The 20672-nt window shown below is 37.2% G+C and overlaps 2 protein-coding genes across 8 annotated transcripts in view; both read right to left on the bottom strand.

Moving 5' to 3' along the window:
* limch1a (LIM and calponin homology domains 1a) overlaps positions 1 to 13690 on the bottom strand; it is a 55426-nt gene extending 41736 nt beyond the window's left edge. For 5 of the 6 annotated variants that reach the window (XM_081360328.1, XM_081360329.1, XM_081360327.1 and 2 more), the window contains exon 1: positions 13329 to 13690. In XM_081360328.1, the coding sequence (XP_081216454.1) occupies positions 13329 to 13436 (108 nt within the window). In that variant the 5' untranslated portion in view covers positions 13437 to 13690. The remainder of the gene's footprint in view (positions 1 to 13328) is intronic. The other variant, XM_081360326.1, reaches the window with a different exon arrangement.
* Positions 13691 to 17938: 4248 nt separating this feature from the next.
* The window catches only part of rnf38 (ring finger protein 38), a 38491-nt gene continuing 35757 nt past the window's right edge, over positions 17939 to 20672 (bottom strand). For both annotated transcript variants that reach the window (XM_081362527.1, XM_081362528.1), the window contains exon 13: positions 17939 to 20508. In XM_081362527.1, the coding sequence (XP_081218653.1) occupies positions 20446 to 20508 (63 nt within the window). In that variant the 3' untranslated portion in view covers positions 17939 to 20445. The remainder of the gene's footprint in view (positions 20509 to 20672) is intronic.

The raw sequence follows: 20672 nt of genomic DNA, 5'->3' as shown, positions 1-20672 counted from the left end.
AGGAGTAGGCTAACCAACATAATATTGTACTAAATTAGGACGTAATTCATGGACTAGCTGTGAATGTGTGATTGTGTTATTGTCGCTTTGTCATTTAAGTGTAGAAAAACCTGCCTTAAACTGAAATAAATACGTTAAGTTCTAAGTTAAGCACTAAAACTACTAAAAGTAAAACTGAAATACAAAAATAAAAGCTATATAGAAATATTAAATTAAAATAATAAAAGCTCATAACAAAATGAATAAAACAAACTGAAACTAAAACTTTAAAAATAAAAGCTAATTCAAAACATCAATAAATACAATAGAGAGATCCTGTCCACTTACCCAAATTCCTATCCAAATTCTTTAATACCTAATAAAAATGTAGTGATATCATGATATTGCTAATCAAAACAGATCTTCCTTTCCAGTTAGCTTAATAATAACTTGCAGTATAAGTTGTTAGCTTGCTAAACAAAGGCTAGCTAACTAACTAAAAAAAGGAAATATAATGTGATATGCAATGCAAATATAATTGTAACATTTTAGCTCCAAAGTAGACGAAGAAGAAGTTTCATTTCAATACAAGTCTTATCATAATTGGTAAAGCCTGAAAGAAAAGTCATTATTTTTTACTTTCTTTAGACAATATCACTCAATATTTCAATAGAGTGGAGCAGGTATGACACCACTTTGTAGGCCAACCGGCAGTTAGCATCACTCTGGTTCCCTTGAGAACAACCCAAAAGGATTTTCCCATAGGCTTTTGAATTAACGCTAAAAACAAGCTCTGTGATCAACAAAAGTTTATTATACTTGTACGTCCATCAAGATAATTATCACAGATGAAAACAACTTTTATGAATTTTGAAGCCTAAATACACGGGTTTCTTGTATACAAACAATACCGGATGCGCGCGCATCCAGGAGGCAGAAAACCGCTATCTGTTATGCCGAGTTCTGTAAAAGAACATTGTAATTAACGTAGATTTCGCATTGTTTGTAATTTCTTGTTGACTCAATAATAAACTGCAATTTCAGAGCTGGGTCTGTTTGTTTGTGTCGCATATTTAAAACGTCCAACTGTTTACGAATCAAAATCCGGACATACTGTGATGCATAGCCTATGTATGAATTATCATGTTAAAGAGCAACTTGCAGGTAAAAAAAAAATCTAAATGAATATATAACCGTGTATGAAAATACCATATGAAAAGATAATGCAGGATTTAAAATGTTTTAAAACGACATAATGACACCAATTTAGTAGATAAAGTGAGCGTTTCTTTGACTGCTCGTACAAGCCGCTTTTTTTTCAACATCGCGTCATTTTACGTCACACGAGGGAGACGTGTGCTGTGCTCTGCCGCAGCTCAGTGCAGAGTAGGTTGGTATTCAGTAAGAGCGGTCGTGAGACAGTGTGTTTTCAGTAGTTTTTGTATTTCAATTTATCATCGTCATGGTAAATGTATGTGTTTGTGGAGCTTGCAAAAACTCCAGCCTGTCAGGACATCGAGTCCACCGGTTTCCTAACAGGAAAAAGGACGGTGCTATCTTTTGTGCCTGGGTGCGGGTTGTGCAGGTTAAGAGACGGGATTTCTCTTCCGCGTCGGCTTCGGAAAACGCGGTCGTGTGTAGGGTTCACTTCAGATTGGAGGATTATCGTCCCGGCGATATGAAGGAGTTCAACATGGGATACCGAAGTAAGAACCGGGTGAGACTCAGAGCTAGTGCGGTTCCTTCAGTGTACGCATCTTCGGGTTCTCCCGCTGGATGTAGGCGCGAGCACAACATCAACTGGCAAACGCAATGTAAGCGGAACGAAACTGAGCTAACAGTTACTCGTTATTGTGTTTGTGTGGACCGTTTATCAGTTTGGACCAGTGCAGCGCGAGCCTGATCAAGCAACACTAGCCTAACTGCGAGGTAAATAAAGAGTTCGCCACTGAAGTAATAACATCGCTGCGAGATCTAGTGAGAAATATTCACATTTCTCCGTTATTAACGAATCAAACAGCGCTGACGTGAAAACCAGGAATAAACATTGTGCAATGAATGAACGAACTATCCAGTGTCCACAGATCAGCAACATTCACCATGGCTTTACTGTAGTAACACTAACTGCAACCATGGAAGTTTGGCATTTTCCACTAAGGCCCAGTATGCATCCACCTCCCTGTAACACTGACTTTCCTCAGCTGTAAACATTGCCTCGCATTTCCCACACAAGCACCTATGGAACAAAAAATGTATCATGAATAAATATCTCTCTGTCTCTCCATGAGAAACTGCTAAGTTATATCACGTAACGTTAGTCTGGGCGGATATTAATGAGCATGACAAACGCCTGATCAAAGCTTAGTTTCTGTTATTGTAAGTTCCAATATGTTCTGTCTAACATTAATCCTGGCCTGTCCCTGCTCTCTTGGCAGCCTAGCAGGCTCATAATTGTATGGCTGTGGTCCGTAAACAATTTCCTCAGCGTCCGAAATGTCATTGCAATCCATATTTCCCTGTTGTGTGAATCGACCGCTCTCCCTCGTGCTACGTCACGACTCTCGCCCGTCACGCCCATTTTCAGATGCGGAAGTAAAATTTTCTCACAAAAACGACTCCAGAAGCCACTGTAGCATATTTATAATTTTTTTTTAAAGAAAATCTAGTTCCTACATTATTTTTCTATACATTGACTTGTTGGGTCTTCTAACCTGCAAGTTGCTCTTTAAGTTAGTAGTAATGTAATAGCCAATGTTAGCAGTGCAGCATCTCTAGAGCCCGAATTTGCTTTTATATAAGTTAACCTTTGTTTATGTTACTTTACGACCTGCAACATTTCATGACACATATAACGTTACTGTAAATCAAAGATTTGACGATGGATTATGTGGGAATTCAGCCATTAGTACCTCCGACCATGGCGATTATAATCTATATATAAATATTAAAAAACTTACTCTCAGCAATGGTGAGATCTTGCCGGATCCCTACGCAATACATGACGATCTTTGGATTGTGGATGACAAGAAGTGGCCAGCAATTGTATGGCCTGATATATATAATCTTATTCAGACACCAAGTGTGTATACAAGAGAAATGATTAGAGCGTACAAATCCCTTGATGCGTACAACTACGTGCTATGTGGTCATGTGCAGCTCGTCAAATTATGAAAAGAAAGAATATAACATACAACTTCCTCCTTCTGTCCCACTCTTCCATTCGCCTAGATTTGGAATTACTTACAACACGTATAATTTAAATGAGCAGATAAAACACAATAGATAGGCCTGCATGTAAATAAATTACGCAACAACTCCTTGGCATTTTGACTTAGCGACAACACCACCACTTTGCTACTAGCCTAAACCCTTTACTCCGGTACGAAGACCGCGGGTCTTTTGCCTCTTGGTTGCGTGCGCAAGCAGTGATGACGTCGCCGAGAAATCCATGTATGCAGTCGCCAGAAGTAAAAAGCAAAACATAGGCTATAAACGAACTACACAACGGTCCCACAAATTCAACGTCACCATAAGCTTCCGACAACTCTTTCAGTTTTTATCTAAAAACATTTTCCCAGAACGTTTGAGTTAAAATAGTTTATAAGAGCACAATTCTAAGCATAATGAGGCAGTAAAAGCGGACTGAGCTTACATGTATTGTTCATCGTGTATTGTACATGTATTGTGATCGTCTCGACAGCCTCTGTAGTCCAATTTAGCCACTTGTTAGCAACCGCCTTTTTCAAGACGTTACAGCTTAAAAAAAATCACGAGTGGGGCAATATTGATGTATTTTATATCGTAGAATAAAACATGAAAGTGTCTAGAGCTTGTGTTCACCACAGACCTTATTTCAGCCATTTAACCAAAACCCCATTAAAAAAAACATTGACTTCAGGACGATGGAACTAGAGCTAACATGCTAACTCGCTTTCGTGTTTTGGCCTACAAACTGACGTCACACCTGTAATGCCGTAATTGAGTCCTACCTGTCGCGACATTCCCATAAAATAACCTTTTTATCATAGTAAAATCTACATGTCGTTCCCAACAAAAGTATTGTTTAGCGTAAAACATGTTGAAGATTAGTGGGCAGGCAGTTGATTCATTAAATGATAAGCTATTTCCTCACAAAAGTGGATTATTTAGTGCTGTGAAGCCTCTTCTCCATTGACATCCATTAAAAAAAAAAACAGCCTCTGGTCTCCTTCCCTGTGTACCGCCACAGCCGAGCGTTAGCATTAGCCGTTACGCTAAAGGTTGCAGGCTTGCCTTCTAGTGGCTTTGACTAAGGCATAGGAAACAGGAAACTAACAGTGAACAAACTAAAAGTCCATGTAAATGAAACTAACACAACATTATTGTGACATTAATGTGATATGCAATATGTAATTAAAATGACATTTATTAACATGATTAAGAGACTAATACCCATAAAAAGTTTGCTTGAGAATCTGCTCCATGACATCATCATTAAGGCCCAACACAGACCAAAATAGCAGTGTACAGGCTTAGGTATAATCACCTAAGCAACAGCCTCAGCAGCAGAAAGCAGGGCTACTCTCTCTCACTGAGGCAGAAACAGACAAGGGATGATGTCTCTCAGGACATACGGTCTTAAAATACATCTGAAAATAGGCCACCTGACTAGGGCTGTTTGAAATAGACAACTCCAACTCATCTGTCCAGACAAAGACACACACAGGATTAACAAGCACTCTCTCTCTCTCTCTCTCTCTCGCCACTACTCTGGCAAAATTAAAAGCTGTAAAAGAACAAGGGATAATACGTGGGCAAAAGCGGATTTTAAAATGTTATGCTCTTCATTGCTCGTTGGAATCTGACCCTCACAAGAATTTGCGAGTGAAAATTACTGTTTGCCAATGTGCAAAAGTACTGATCAAAACTTAAATGTAAAACTATCAGAATAAAAACACCAATAACTAAATATGCAGATTACCTTCCACACTGCAACTGGCAGCTTGTTATTGCTTTCCATCAGTTGCTGTATGAAACTTAGTACTGCTTGGGTGGCGGTCAAAATTATTATTTCAATGAAATGAATGTAATAGTCTATTTTAGTATGATAAAAAAAGTTATAGAGGTTTAGGTTTATTATTATGAAAAATGCATAAACATACTATTTTTTAATTTTATATGAAATATTTATTTTTCAAAACATGTTTTACTCTAAAATTGTGAGAAAATCAAAGCCATGAATCTCTAAACGAAAATCTAAACGATTTTGCGTTAGTAAGATTTTGTTTGGGCGCAGTACGAAACGTTTCCACTAGGTGAAATTCGTCTCTTATTTATTTCCAACATTGTCATTTTTGACCGCGAACAATACAAGTGTGCCTATTTTTATAACGTCCATAATGTTTGTGTGTGTGTTCACATCGCAAGTGCCAAAACCTTTACCAAGGCTCGTACCATTCCGACAAAATGTAAAATCTAAAAAACAAAATGGTCAAAAACGAATGAACAGCACCAGAGGGTTAACTGGGTCATGAATACATTACACAGTAATCTTCTGTGCATCTCCATTAAGTCAGATAATTTGTAGTCATAAAAAATATTTATCAGCTATACTAGAGTTAGTTAATTCACCATCTTATTTAACAACACCTTTTTCAACTTTTTTTCAGCCAATAAGCTTCTGCTACTGGGTGAATGTCACAAAATGTAATTAATTTTCATGAGCAGGGTTAACTGAAAATATTAAACTGTTTCACAAACATTTTGTAACGTTGTTACTAGAAATATATCAAGAATTCATGTCGAAATATGTTATATCTTGCCATGAATTTAAAAAAAACAAACTTTTTTGACTTTGCAAAAGGACAAAAATGAGTGCTTCTAAAGAAAAATGTAAGCGTTGATCTCTGCATAGAGAGAAGGACACATAAACAGGGAACTAGAAGTGTGTTAGACAAGGTTGCCAGTGTCAGGACAAGCATTCACACACACACATACATACACAACTATTGAAAAGAACTGAACAGCTGTAGGTAGCCTATATTTAAATGGACAGAATGTGGGTGACTGGAGCATTTTAAAATAACCAAGCAAATGACATGTGTATGTGGGACAGGGGCAGAGGCACCTAACACCCACAGATCAGCACAATGCTATAATGTGAATAAGAGAAAATACATTTGCTTCACATTAATTCCATGAATGTATTATGTTCCATAAGACAAAAGTATGTGTTGGGACTGAATAAATGCTTTCTATCATCGATCCCACAACCACATGGCAACCATCATTTCTACCAAAATACCACAGATACTGCAATTATTGTTACAAGGTCTACAGAAAAACATTACATTCATTTAGCTGTGTTAAAACCTTCCTGAATACTTTTTCAATGACAGTTGTTGTGAATACCAGGTTACCACAGTTTTATTGTAGGAGCAATAACTGTAGCAACCATGGTATTTTTGGCAGAGAATAGGGTTAGCTGAGTGCAATTCTGTAAGGGAAAAAGGAAACCGTTCAAAACATCACATTCAGCAATATTTCATTCCAGTGCAAGCTGGATGTATTATCAGTTTTAACATTTTTTTTATATACCTACTATCAGTGTTCATGTTTTAATTAAAATGTTACATTTTAAATATGTGAAAGAACAACAGTGGTTCCTTTAAGAATGTATTAGAGTAAAGAAATTATTTCAGTAAAGTTTCAGTAAAGACAAAATATCTTATTTGGGTTGTGGGCCAAAAAAGTTTAATAACTCATGATTTATAACAGCTACTGGAAGAAACTCTATTTTCAGTGTAAGATATTTTCCACCGCTCTACCTTATTCTCAGAGTATCTTTCCCTCAGATCCTTGGTGTGTGTGTGCACATGTTTTTCAATTCAGCCAATCTCTCACTGTTTGTGAGTTCATTCACATGTTAATAATCACTCGGCTAATCGGTTGCTTAGACACTATGCGATAAACTCCACCTCAGACAAGACTTGCTGAAGTGCTTGAAAATGCACATCAATACACACACATTTCTTTCATTAGACTCATTCCTCTCTGGAGGACTGAAGGGTTTTGATTCATTTCTCTATTAATCCATCTCAATGCAGTTTTGTTGTTGAGTCGTAATGTAGACATAGGGTTCTGGGGATGGGAATGGGGAGTGTTTTAAAATGAAAATATATATATATATATACATACTGTATATACTGTGTGTGTGTGTATATATATATATATATATATATATATATATATTAGGGCTGTCAATCGATTAAAATTTTTAATCGCGATTAATCGCATGATTGTCATGAGTTAACTCGCGATTAATCGCATTTAATCGCACGTTTTTTTATTTGTTCTAAATGTACCTTAAATTAATACTAATACTCTAATCAACGTGGGCATGGATAAATAGATGCTTTATGCAAATGTATGTTTATTATTGAAACCATAGTCAATATAGAGCATAAGGAGGAGACATGTTTCAAAGGTCATAGATGTTTTTCAAAGAACTTGTTCATATTAGACATGTAGAAAGAACAAAAAAATGCCAGGTTACCATTACTTCTCTTTCTTTGCACTGAGCAATTTACTAACACAAACATGATTAGATTTTTGCATGACAGGGGCAGCTCTTCTAAAGCTAAATGTAGGCTACATTAATTATTTATTATTACATTGTAGTTTGTCTCTCTCTCTGTGCCCATTTTGATGAAGCTAAATTCTCAATAAAAATGTTTTCATTGGTATATTTTACTGTTTCTGTTGTCAACGGAATGAATTTGAAATGGTGACTGAAACGCGACCCATTAAGACATAACCAGCTCTTCCTTCTAAGATGTTAAGTTAATCTGCACAAAAATTCTGATAATCGAGCCGTCGTCTGGTGAAATCAAATACACATAAGATAAATACACATAAGATAAAGACAATATCTGTGCTCTGATTTCGGCTATACTTGTAAAATTAGAGAAGCAACATAATATCTGTGAATTAAAGAGCTGCTCCTCCGCGCGAGACGCAGAGAGAGAGAGAGAGCGAGAGAGAGAGAGAGAGAGGCGCGCGCGCGTGCTGAGAGAGCAGTACCGGCATTACCGGTAGATTCTCAGAAACTAAATAAGGTTTGGGCGCTTTGTTGAAGGGAAAAAAATCGCTAAAGGGGTCTGCAATGTCACCAAGTTGGCAACACTGTGTATCTCCATTTCTCCAACTAGGGGTTGGGCCACGGGTCAAACAGAAAATACGCGCTGCGTTAATCGCGCGTTAAAAAAATTAGTGCCGTTAATATGATTTTGCGTTAACGCGTTATTAACGCGCTAACTTTGACAGCCCTAATATATATATAATGTGTGTAGTATATAGTGTAACGTGTTCAAAATGCTGTTCTGTTACAAATAAGGATGCATTTAATGTTAATGTGGTACTTTATTCATTCAATGTGATTCGATGTTCAAGTTCAATATGGAACAAGGCTCCACCCCTTGGGGAGTTTGGGGAAAAACCGGAAAATATAGGGGGGAGAGCGCCTCGCAAGTTCAAGTGCGGTTCTCTGATGAGTCGGGTGTGTACGGCGTGGGCTGTGGCCGACAACAGCCTCTAATAAACACCCTTTGTTATCTGAAAACGTCTCGTCCTTGCCTGAGAACGCTACAATATATATAAATGTGTGCGTTTATACATACATACATGCATGCATACATGCATACACACACACACAGTATCTACATATACACAGTATATACAGTATGTATGTGTGTATATACATATATATATACATATATAAACAATAATAGTGATATTATCTACAAGGACCTATAAGTGCAATAATATTGCATATTTTTCTGTCATAAAGATGAATTTGACAATAAAACATAACTTTACATTGGGATGCGGATATACATTTACTGATATTGAACAAAACATTTGTAAAATGATTTTTTTTATACAGCTGGGAGAAAAATATTCTGATAGTGGGACTGAGTTTACCTTTCATAAACTCTTGCATACAAAAGCCATAAATACAGTTTGTGTTATTACAGTAAATGTGTGGATTAAAAAGCCTTATGTCTGCACATGGCACAACTTTCTCCTGTTGTACTTGTTTACAATGTTTAATCTTGTTAAAGCAATTTCGAGTTTGCACTGAGGCCTGAAATAAAGAATTCTGTGTTGAATTCAATTGGACCATGCAGTGCATTACTCTGATTCACACAGCGTTGGTCAATCTGGTAAACAAACCCACTTTGTGATATTACAGTGTCTTGTGCCAAACAGTCCAGGAAGCCCTGTTTTGTTTTGTTTGGCATTAGTATTTCCCATATACTAACTAAATATATAACTAAAAATGTCATATCATAAAGAAAAAGAGCTGGATCAATACAACTGCTAACAAAATGTAGCCACACCAGCAGAAAAAGCAAGTTTGCATGCAACATTTTTGAGGTCAGAAGCCAAAACAACCACACACACACTATACTCACACACAAATACAGACATGCACTGTCTGTGGCTGAAATCAGAATAGCACACAACTCATACTATTTCTTCCCTATCTTTATATATCTCTTCTCCTCTCCTATATAGTGCAGCAGTGAATTATGGGAGATATGCTAAATGTCCCATTGACTCTTGCAGATTATTCCTCGACCAGGAAGACTGCTTTTTCCAAGATGAGTAAAATCAGTGTTATATAACACTGCGTTTGAACGATTGCAAAATACATGAGGATTGTGTTTGCTCTTAAGGGTGGGTGGTGGAGCTGGAGAGCTTTTGATGCTGGAAAGAATTGAATTTTTTTACATAAGCTAGAAGACTCATTACACAACATGAACATTGTGTTGGAGTTGAGATAGAAGACAAGAGCATTGGATTAATGTGTCTTCATCAAAAGCTAATCAGAGACCAGTACGAACCAGACACAGTCCTGGTAAGGTACCGTAACACAAGTGTCACTACATTACCGCCGAGTTGAGACTAAAATGCGTGTAAATGCATCAAAAAGTTAGAGTCATCATGTTGTTAGAGTCAGTGTTTCTTGCACACATGAGCCACAAAGATTCATGAAACAGACTGTTTATATATAAATTGAATCGATATCTAAATGAATCGATGTCAAACTGAAATCGAATCGCAAGCATATGAATCAAATCATGAAGTTTGTGTCAATAACCCAGCCCTCCTCCCTAATTCTCACTCCAAGCTGAACTCAAAAGTTGGCAACACTGATTTTACACAAAAACATTTGGACTGAAGGTCATTTGGCTTAAAGTGTCTCTTAGTGTGGTGATCCTGAATACTTGAAAGCAAACCATAGCCAATGGAATAATGGAGAGCTCATATTTAGTCTGTGATTTCAGTCCCTGTGTTCCTAAGAGGACTGCATTAAATGAATGTGAATAGTGTAGACAGCCTGTGTCTGTCTCCCAAATCTCTCTCACGGTGTAAGCTGTATCATTTAATCCGTATGTGTGTGTGTGTGTGTGTGTGTGTGTGTGTGTGTGTGACTGCACAGCTGTGACAGCTGGCTTTATGAAGTCATATGACAGAGCCATCTGTACTCAAATGTAGAAGCTCTTTCACTCACACACACTTAACCTCATACTCTTGATCTGCCAGAAAGATGCACTCAAAGTTGACCAAAAGTTGAAAAGCGTTCCGGACTATACCGTATGGTCTCCATGGTGACTATGACAGTGGCGGTCAAATGGTAGGATGGAAAGAAACAGGCAGAGAAAGAGAGAAGTGCTCTGAAACTTGAGAGTCAATGGGAGAGGAACTCTATGGCACTTGAAATATGATAGGCCAAGGCAGAGAAGGACTTTCTGTAATGTGATGTGGTTGCTGCTGTCCGTCTCTAGCCACTGACAGGTGCACTGGGAGGGTTTCCTCATACAATTTCCGTACAGTGCCACATGGCCCATCCAGCACACGCCTATGAGCCCTATGAGAGGTTTTGAGGTCTCCTGCGGGACATACAATACTCTGTCTGAAAACAATCCTTACATACAGATAAGAAGTGGCAGACCGATATATGGGTAGATCAATTAAGCTGTTGATTTTTGGCAAATTATTATAAATGATTTAATAATAATAAACTATTATGGAAAACGTTTAGCCACCAAATCAAAGTCACGTGGTACAACCAACCTAAAGAAGAAAAAAAAGAAAAAAAAACAGGAAATGATATCATTGAGAGGAACTCACTGAAAAAAAAAACTCTTGACTGTTTGTCATGGTTACAACGTTTTTTATTTATTTATAAATCAGATCTTTTAACCATTTTATGGCATGGCCAGATTAGAACAGGCTGTGAACCTATTGAATTATTCATTCATGCATAGAAAAATAATAATATTAATAAAACAACAATAATTCAATTACTTTTATACACATTTGAAGGAATACATACATAATATATTACAAATATATAATAATTCAATTCACTTTTATTACTTGTTACACTGTACGACATTAGAGCTTAATTAAATAATACAAAGATTACATTTCTAAGAACTTGGAAAATGCATTTTAAACTGAAATTTTACAATATTTAATTCATTTCTTACTGATCATCAATGTTTTTGTGAATTTTGAGCAACTATTGCGCGAAATAAGGGTTTGCTTGATTTCAGCCATTTTTGTCAAGTTATGCAGCTTATATATCAATATTATATTGTCCAACGTCCAACATGCTTTCTAAATATTGACGTCGCCCATCAAGAACCCAATCTCAGTTGACCAATAAATAGAGGCTCACTCTATGAATGTGCCTCAAGCATGTCTGAATATTTGTACCGCAGTCTGCTGTTCATGTTTCAGTCTACCATATGCTTGGGTCAGTAATTTTCTAGCTCTTTCAGTGACTCACTGAGGAAAAAGCATTTTTAGCAGGAGACAGAAGCATGTCTCTCTCTGTGCCAATTTAGTTAAAACTATTTGCGAGCAGCAGGGTGCTAGGCTATTTCAGCCTGTCTATTTATACTGATCGTCCTAAAACGTGTGACTGACATAGGCCTACCAGTGAAACGCATGAACAAAAATCGACACATAGCTAGCAAAGCAGACCGAAGAAAGCGTGAACAGGTTATGGTATGGTATACAGACCACTTTTTGGTGGGATTTGTGAAATGAGATCACACACACCTAACAAAAAAACACATATTCCAATATCATAAGGAAATACTGATGGTCCCAATTTATCTAGAAATAAATAAACGGGGGCCACAAGGAAGAAAAAAATTAGAGTAAATAGATATAAAATAGGTATAAAAAATAAGATTAAAATAAATTAAATACATTTTTTATTAAAATAATTACATAATACATACAACAATACAGTAGAATAATGAGTAGAAAAAAAAATTATGTAACCTAAAAAAAAAAAAAAATCCCAAATAATATTTTATACATATTTACATAATTTAGACATTTATATTTAATAAAATATAAATATTTATAATAATTATTCACAACATAAATAGGGTCTTTATACAAGAAATGATATAGATTCCTTTACAATTTTAGGAAGGGGGGTCCCACACATGAGGTGAGGATGATCATATTTGAAGGTCAATCTAAAAAGATTGAAAACCATGCACACGACTCCAACTCAAATCTAGATCAGTGACGTGAGGATGCTCCCTATCCAATCCTCGACCCCTAAAATAGGTCATAATATTAATACCAAGACCTACATCTAAAACCTTTAACATCTCTGGGGATGAAGTAGTTCTGCATTATGTTACACTTGACAGTTAATCAGGTCAAATAAAACGAAGGCCAATAGTGTATATATGCCACAAATGCTCCGTAAACAAACTGTTTGATTGAGCCCGTGCGCTGCCATGACGACTGCGCTTGCTTAGAAAAGGGGCGTGGTCTGTAGAGGACAAGGGGGCGTGTCTTTAGGCTCCACAACAACTGGAATCGCTTAGCGAAAGGGGGCGTGTCCGCTCGCAGAATATGAGTGTCAGTGTATCCTATGTTTCTGCACATCTTTAAAACGAGTCCTGTTTTGTTTGGAAAAGTGTCCATTCATGGGTAGGTGACCTACAGTGTAAAATCTGGCAACAAATTTAAACAGGCTGATGGTTGTCATGTGAGTGAAAAATTCGGTGAGCCATCAAAGCCTCGCTAGTCCGATTACAGCACCCGAATCCCGCGCACATGATCCCCGCGCTGTTGGGCTCGAACGCCCGCTGCTGTAACCAAACACGATACACACGCTCGCGCGCTCACAACAGGTAACGGTGCAATATTTATAAGCTGTTCAGAGCGTAATGTAACCTCTTTATATGAGTGTCGAAGCAAATATTAAAATGATGCGAATGCGAAAGAAATGTTTACTTCTGTGCGCATATGTGCAGCAGACTCACCTCGATCCATTTCTGAGCTTCTTGAAACGCTGGTTCAGGGGTAGCGTCTGCAGATTCACCCTGATCCAGCTGGGCATTTGAAGCCGAATCGTTTCCAGGACTGGCCATTTCACCCCCCCAAAAAAGCGTCTTAGCAAGAGGCCACTGAAAGCCTAGATGAGATATCCAGCGCTCCACAAACAGACCCGTGTGTTTACTTCAGATCATTCGCCGTAATAGCGGACACGTTCTTCAATATGCTGAGCTCGAGCGTTCTCGGCGCAACACACTGCGGTTCTCCAGCGCTCAGCAGCACTGCAGATGAACTGCACGAACTACCACGCTTGATGCAATACGAGTCCGACCTCCGATGCTAAAAATATCAACTAAAAAAACACCAGAGGTCTACGTTCAGCCAATGCGTTAGAGGCAGCAAGGCGAGCGCATCAGCCTCCCTGTCTCTTCTCCTAGAGAACGGGAGACTGGCATGCGCGAGAGCGCGGGGGAACGGAATTTAACGAGAACAATAGAGTTCCGTTACCGCTCCAGTTACGGCCACATTTCTCTCTCTCTTTCTCTCTCTTTATGTATTATATTACATTATATTATATTACATTAGCCTATATTACATTATATGATATGATATTATATATTATATTTACAACTCTCTCTTGTCTCCCTGTCTCTCAAAGTAGGCTATTATATTAATAGTTTATTAATATTAAGTAAACCTACAGTTGCATTTCCTGAAGAAAATACCAGTGCTTGAATGGCTGCACGTGAGTTTTAGGTAAATTTCATAATTCTAAAAGTTTCGAAAGTTTTAGAAAAAAAAAAAAGTTTTCTGAAAGTTGTATAGAGGTGGTAAACAGAAAGACTGAGCAATATACAACTGAAATATGCAATTGCTATATTTGTCCTCTAGAATTAATTTTCACAGTATTATTTTTTTTACCTTAATGAGGATTTATCTAACCATTTAAATCTGTCAAATACTTGTCCCTTGAATCATTAAACTGAAATAAATACATCTGATTAGTTAGGGCTGTTTCCTAAAAACTAAAATCACCACACCAGCCATAAATAATCTTTGTATAAGACGACAATAAACACTGCTAGAATAGGCTTGCATTTAATACATTATATCTAATTAGGCTTAGAAAGGATTATGAAATGTACTATTATGTAGCAAGTTTAAAAAAATCTACAGAATGCAGTTATATTTGGTATTTTCCTCCCCCCACAATATAAATGTATTTTTGCCCCAAGCATTTCTGACCCTGGTCCCGTGTGCTACTTTTGGAGTTGCACTTTTGTCAGGCAAAAAATATCCATTGTCTATTGTCAATATTGATGTATGAGGCACAGCTCACACTGAAGCCACTTTTAAACCAAGCAGCTTTCTGTTAGTTAACACGTCAAATCCTTTACCAACCTAAACCCCGCTATATGAAATTGCATGTGTAAATCTTTGGGAAAATCCTGTTTGTGTGGATTCATATTGAAACTGAACATTAGTAAATGTGACTGCAGCTTTAGGTTTATAGTATAGGCTACAAATAAATGTAAGAAAATATTTAATTTGCAAAAGCCAAAGATTTATTGAATTCCTAATTCTGAAATTATAAGTCTATAAATTATTGTTCAGGCAGAATTAATTTCAGATGTTTAATACTTTACGTTAGGGGTTTGTTCAGAATGTTTGATACATAGCTCATTTGCAGCCTGGCAGCCACATAAACATAAGCAAAAATTTGATTTTAGGCCAAGTTCAAAGGTTGATTTAATAATTTTTGTACAACTTACGAGTCACGGTGCTGATCGATCAACTCAGGATGGGGAAGCAGAAGAAATAATAAGGCTAGACACCAGGGTTCACAAGTTTTTAAGCAGAATAAAAGTTGCCACATCCGCACCCCTATATTGAGCTTGTAAAACACATTAGCTTTTCAGGCACACATTGGGAAAGAAAAGTCAATTTTTTGAGCTGATGTTGGTCAAGAGGGTTCGAAACCCTCTGCCACCAATTCTTATGTTATATTATTGTTGAAAAAACCCATCAAATCGGTTGGCCAGCAGTTTTATTTCTAATGTTGACATAATTCTTGAATCAGTGAGGACAAAAGAGGTTTAAAAAGTGCATCCTTTTCCAGCTAATGTTGCCCACAACCACTTCTGCAATATAGTTTGTGATGGCTTACTTTCCAATTTTCAAGAGTTTAAAAATAACAACAAATGTGAGGCCTTTTAAATATAAATGAGCCCAAATGGTAGGCCTATACAATACATCTCAATAAGGGAATGAACTTAAGCTTGCTAAGTCAACAGTAGCATTTAGCATATAAACAGTACATTTAACCTTTTCTAGTGTATCTATTCACTGGTATCTATTTATTTATTTATTAGCATGTACCATATGAAGCAACTGCCACTGAGGTGAATAGGACTGCTGACGGATAGCTTTCTTCAGATAGGCTATTAATAGAAAAGTGCTTTTCAGTTGTCTTGTGGTCCCATAGCAGCACTGCATATTTTCCCTTATTTAAAAACACACCTGATTCAGATAATGCCTCTCTACTGAACCGAGTGTGTCAGATAGGAGAGGCGTACAAAATGTGCAGTGCTGTTTGTCCCCAGGACCAGGACAGAAAATATGATGTTCTTATATTGCATGACCAATAGGTGTCATTACACTACACCTTAGTTGCCATACGCCCCCTGCTGGAGAGGACAATCTACTGTACCCATTTACTGTATGTCATGAATATTGTTTGCCTAATGATATACCCATTTTTATGATATAACATACACCAATGTTCTAAAAAGGATAAAGTTGAACTTTACTTTAATGTTTCCTCTAATGTACACATAACCAATAAAAAAAAAAAACTGAATATTTTGAACGTTCAGAGAACATTCAGAAATGTTCGAAGTTCATAACCTAAAGGGCAATTTCGGACAGGCTAGCAATAGCAAGTTATCTTTGAAAGCATAAGATCCCACCCTCCCTTCAGAGCGCTCCACAAAGCCAAGCTTCCTTCAAAACACATGCTCTGCAAAGCGTCACGAGACAGCGGTAAATTACCTCATGTCTTAAAGCACATTACATCAGAATAATAAAGAACGTAAACAACTTAAAGTGCTCTAGTTGAACCACTTGACTGCTGCAGTTTCATTTCCGCATTGATAGCATTGCCAGAGAAACGCATAAGTGTCTGAGGATGAACAGTTCAGGAAGAACTTTAAAAGGTGGCTGCAGTGTGGCACTCGGTGTTTGTCCAGAACTGCATAGCCTGATATATTTTTTTTTCCCATAGGCTGATATGCATAACCCTACCGAACGTGCTGATGACATGATGTCTGGGCAAGCAGGGTGCGTGTATGGAAATCATTATGTTGATAGGTAGGTAGGACATATGCATTCGGACCATAGTCATTATATTTTCCACTTTATTTCATACGTTTTAAAGCCAAAGGTTGCTTGCTAGTGCCTCAAACAAAACCCTGACACCACTGACCTTTCAAACTTTAGGAAATCCAGCGAAATTTCTTCCACAAAAGGAATCATTGTATTAAATCTCATGACATTAGGTTAACTCTGACGAACGTCAGAGCATCAGTCAATATTCAAAGTTTAGCGCAATAGTGCCGTATAGTGAGTGTGACGGTAAACACACATCCCTTCCTTCCTTCATCAGAGGAGGAGGACAACACCTATACAGAGACATGCCCTGGACTCATTGCGAAGATGACAAAAGCGGTAGGCAACTATAAACAGCTGTTGGCTTGGGGGCTTTGCTTTGGCATCAGGTTGCTACCACAGAGAAAGAATCAATTGTTGCAAATCTCAAATTGTTGTGCAACTTCAATTCAGGGTCTAAGATGCACTTTTTCAAGCATAGAGCTCAAATAAGCATCTTATCAATGAGTTTAGAAAACGTTTTACAATTTGGAGCACATTCAGTTTTTCAGTTTGATTAAGTAGTTACATATATAATTCAGAAAACATACTAATTATTTATATTTATTTATTTATTTTATATATATATATATATATATATATATATATATATATATATATATATATATATATATCTCTAATGGCTAATACATGTAGAGAGATGCAGAGGACTGGATTGCTCTGACCAACTGTTGAGACTTCCCTTGATGTTTCAATAGCAACTATGCAGACACAACCAGAGATACTCTGGTTTGGTGTAAATTAAATGCCGCAAAGCCACCTTTAATAAGAATCAACAAACATTTTGCAACCTTCGCTTTTGCATAAATTTATGCAGGATTAAAATATCTGTATAAAGCAGTTTCAGCTTTTGTCGTCCAATCAAACATGATACCAGTGGCAACTGAGAAAAGTCCTGCACCATATTCCAAGTCTTTTAATCCTCATTTTAATTGTATGGAAAACAGCAGCTTGGACATACTGCTAGAAATGTTTCTTTTGTGTTCCACAGTATAAATTCATACAGGATGTGGAAAAATATGAGGGTGAGAGTAAATGACGATTTTCATTTTGGGGGTGAAATATTAATTTAACCCTCAAGAATTTAACCATGAAAATGAAGACAACATAGATAAAGAGATGAGATAAGAATGGAAAAAACAGAAAAGTTCAAGGAAGAGAAAAGTATACATTTATTACTGAGCCACCCTTTGAAATCCAAAAGACTGGGAATAGGGGTCAGAGACGGAGAAAAAAAAAATTGCACTACTGTGTAAAGCATTACTAGTAATATCTCATAAAAAAATGTACAAATGTTTGTTAAAAATTTTTATATCAAGCCTTCAAATGATTTTGGTTACAGATATTATACATATGAAACTACAACATGTTAAATGATACAATTGTATTTTTAATGGTAAGAATTAAAACAACCAATAAACAAACGCAAGAGAATTCATAAGCTCTCTTATTGGTTTTGCAAAAGAATAAGGGGAAAAAAACCATAAATAGTAAAACTGAGGTAACTGCTATTGTACCAAGCAGGGGAGAAATAAAACTCCTAGAACACAAAATGACAATAGTTAAGGTAATGCACATTTGTTGTTTGAAAAGAATAAAGGATTCATAATTTTCTGGTCGCCATGATTTCGACTTATGACACTAAAGCGGACAACACTGGAGAATGTTTTAAAGGCATCTCTCATTAAGACACTGCAGGCTCTGAGACTACATTACAGAATTCATATGACACTTTCTACACCAGTCATAGAGCCTACATAATGCACGACAGAGGCAGTTATATCCATTCATAATGATAACAATGCATGACATGAAACAATCATACACATTCAAACACCCCTCTAGGTCATGACGCATCCCAGGCATTCATTATAAAGTAACGCACGTGGCTATGAATGGCTATAACAGCCTTATGGAGGCTGTATGAGTGGGTGCACTGGAAGGCTGTTTTAGAACAGCTAACTGTATAGAGAGGGCAGTGAGAGAGCGAAACGACAAATGAAAAGACAAAAGAATTAAACCATTTACGAAGACCGAGGAGAGCCTTTTGGGAATGAAGGGAAGGTACTTAAAACAAGGGGGGTCTGTGTGTGTGATGCCCTCCCCTTTGTCCTGCAGAATCTGTGCATTTTCTTTTTTTAAGGAAGCCCAAATGCTAGGATATAACCTCAGTCCTCTTCGAAAAGGCATGTATACGCATACCCTCGAGTCCCCGATTACTAAATGAAAGGCATACGAAACCAAATGACCCAAATTCAAAATTACAGGTAATTTTGGTAAACTCATGAGTACGTGGGTAACACTGCTACAGGGTTAACTGGCATACAACTAATTTCCTAGGCAAAAATTAACTTCAGCTTGGGCTTAAAAAGATGGTGAATCACTGTTTTAAGAGATGCTAGACATAAGGCAGATAGCAGGATTTAATCAGTGTCTGCGCAGCCACCAAACAATAATAAATTACACTATTTAAGTGCTAAATGAGAAAAGTGGTGATTTGTCTACACAATCAATCTGCAGGACTGGATGTGGATTAGGAATACATATTTAAATGGTTTCAAATGGTTATGTTTTGTAAATTGCAATAATATTGAAAAATGTGACCAAAAAAAAAAAAAAATGCAGCAGGATACATCTAAAAACTTTGAGAATATTCCACTGCCCCTCCAAACCAATCACGTCATGTCAGTGCACATCCTCAGCCAATCCCAGACGAGAATAAAAGTGAGAGTGACAAGCCAGTGTTCTGTACCACACATATGGGATAAATAACAAACAACTGATTCTCTAATACACGCACACACTCTTTCACACAAAAGCACACACACCTCACAGTTTTCCAATTCTATAAAGACTGCTAAATCATAATTGAGCAAGACCCACCCAAAAAGCCCCTCTTTATGTATAGATATAATTTGAATCTTCTGCAATCTTTTGTTCCATTTTTTGAAGACAATTTTCTTTCCTATTAAAAAACAATTATGAATTTTGTAATTTGTCCCTCTATATTGATACATACATATTTATATATAGCTATATTTGTTGGTAAAATATAAAAGCCCATGCTCACAACATTAACCTTCGTAAAGACCACCACACCACGGTGTGCTCACATAGCCGGGAATGTTAGTGCACATACACACTCATTCACACAAGACGGCAACATACCAACACCCACCCCCAAAGGGGAGAACTAAACTATATATATTTATATATTAAAAAACCAAAAGAAAAACAATATCAGAACCAGAACATAACCAGAATGATAATATGAACCATAATCTTTGGACTTCCACTCAAAAGAATTAGTGATCAAACAACCAAAGGGACGTGTGTGTGTGTGTGTGTGTGTGTGTGTGTGTGTGTGTGTGTGTGTGTGTGTGTGTGTGTGTGTGTGTGTGTGTGTGTGTCTGTCTGTCTCAGTTAGTTGGATATTCATAGATGAATATCAAACAATGTTTTTGATTCAAAGTTCTCACAAATTGTTTGTAGCAGTCATTTGTGTGTGAGGAGTAATTTAGCATTAGGAAGTTAATTGAATGTAACAGGGTAGGAGAATGACAAAAGTGTTTAGTGGTGTGCATGTATGTGTGTGTGTGTGTGTGTGTGTGTGTGTGTGTGTGTGTGTGTGTGTGTGTGCGTTTTCAGTGAGCAGAGTCACTCGGAATCCCGCTGGACTTCAGAGGCATCTGCTCGGCAAATAGGACAGGTTCTGTTAGCCTAGAAGACAGAGGAGGACGGATTGTCAAATTGGTCTAAGAAACATATAGATCACAACTGGGGAAAAGCTATAGTTAGGCAAGTCTATCTCTGCCCGAGGGTGCGGTCACACTAGCAAAATCCCATGGGAAAAATAAAGGTCCATTGTCAATAGTGTCGTCTTG

The sequence above is a fragment of the Scardinius erythrophthalmus genome (assembly GCF_964197995.2).
Source record: "Scardinius erythrophthalmus genome assembly, chromosome: 3".
NCBI lineage: Eukaryota > Metazoa > Chordata > Actinopteri > Cypriniformes > Leuciscidae > Scardinius > Scardinius erythrophthalmus.
The sequence above is the reverse complement of the archived record's forward strand: the minus strand, read 5'-3'. Positions and strand labels throughout refer to the sequence as shown.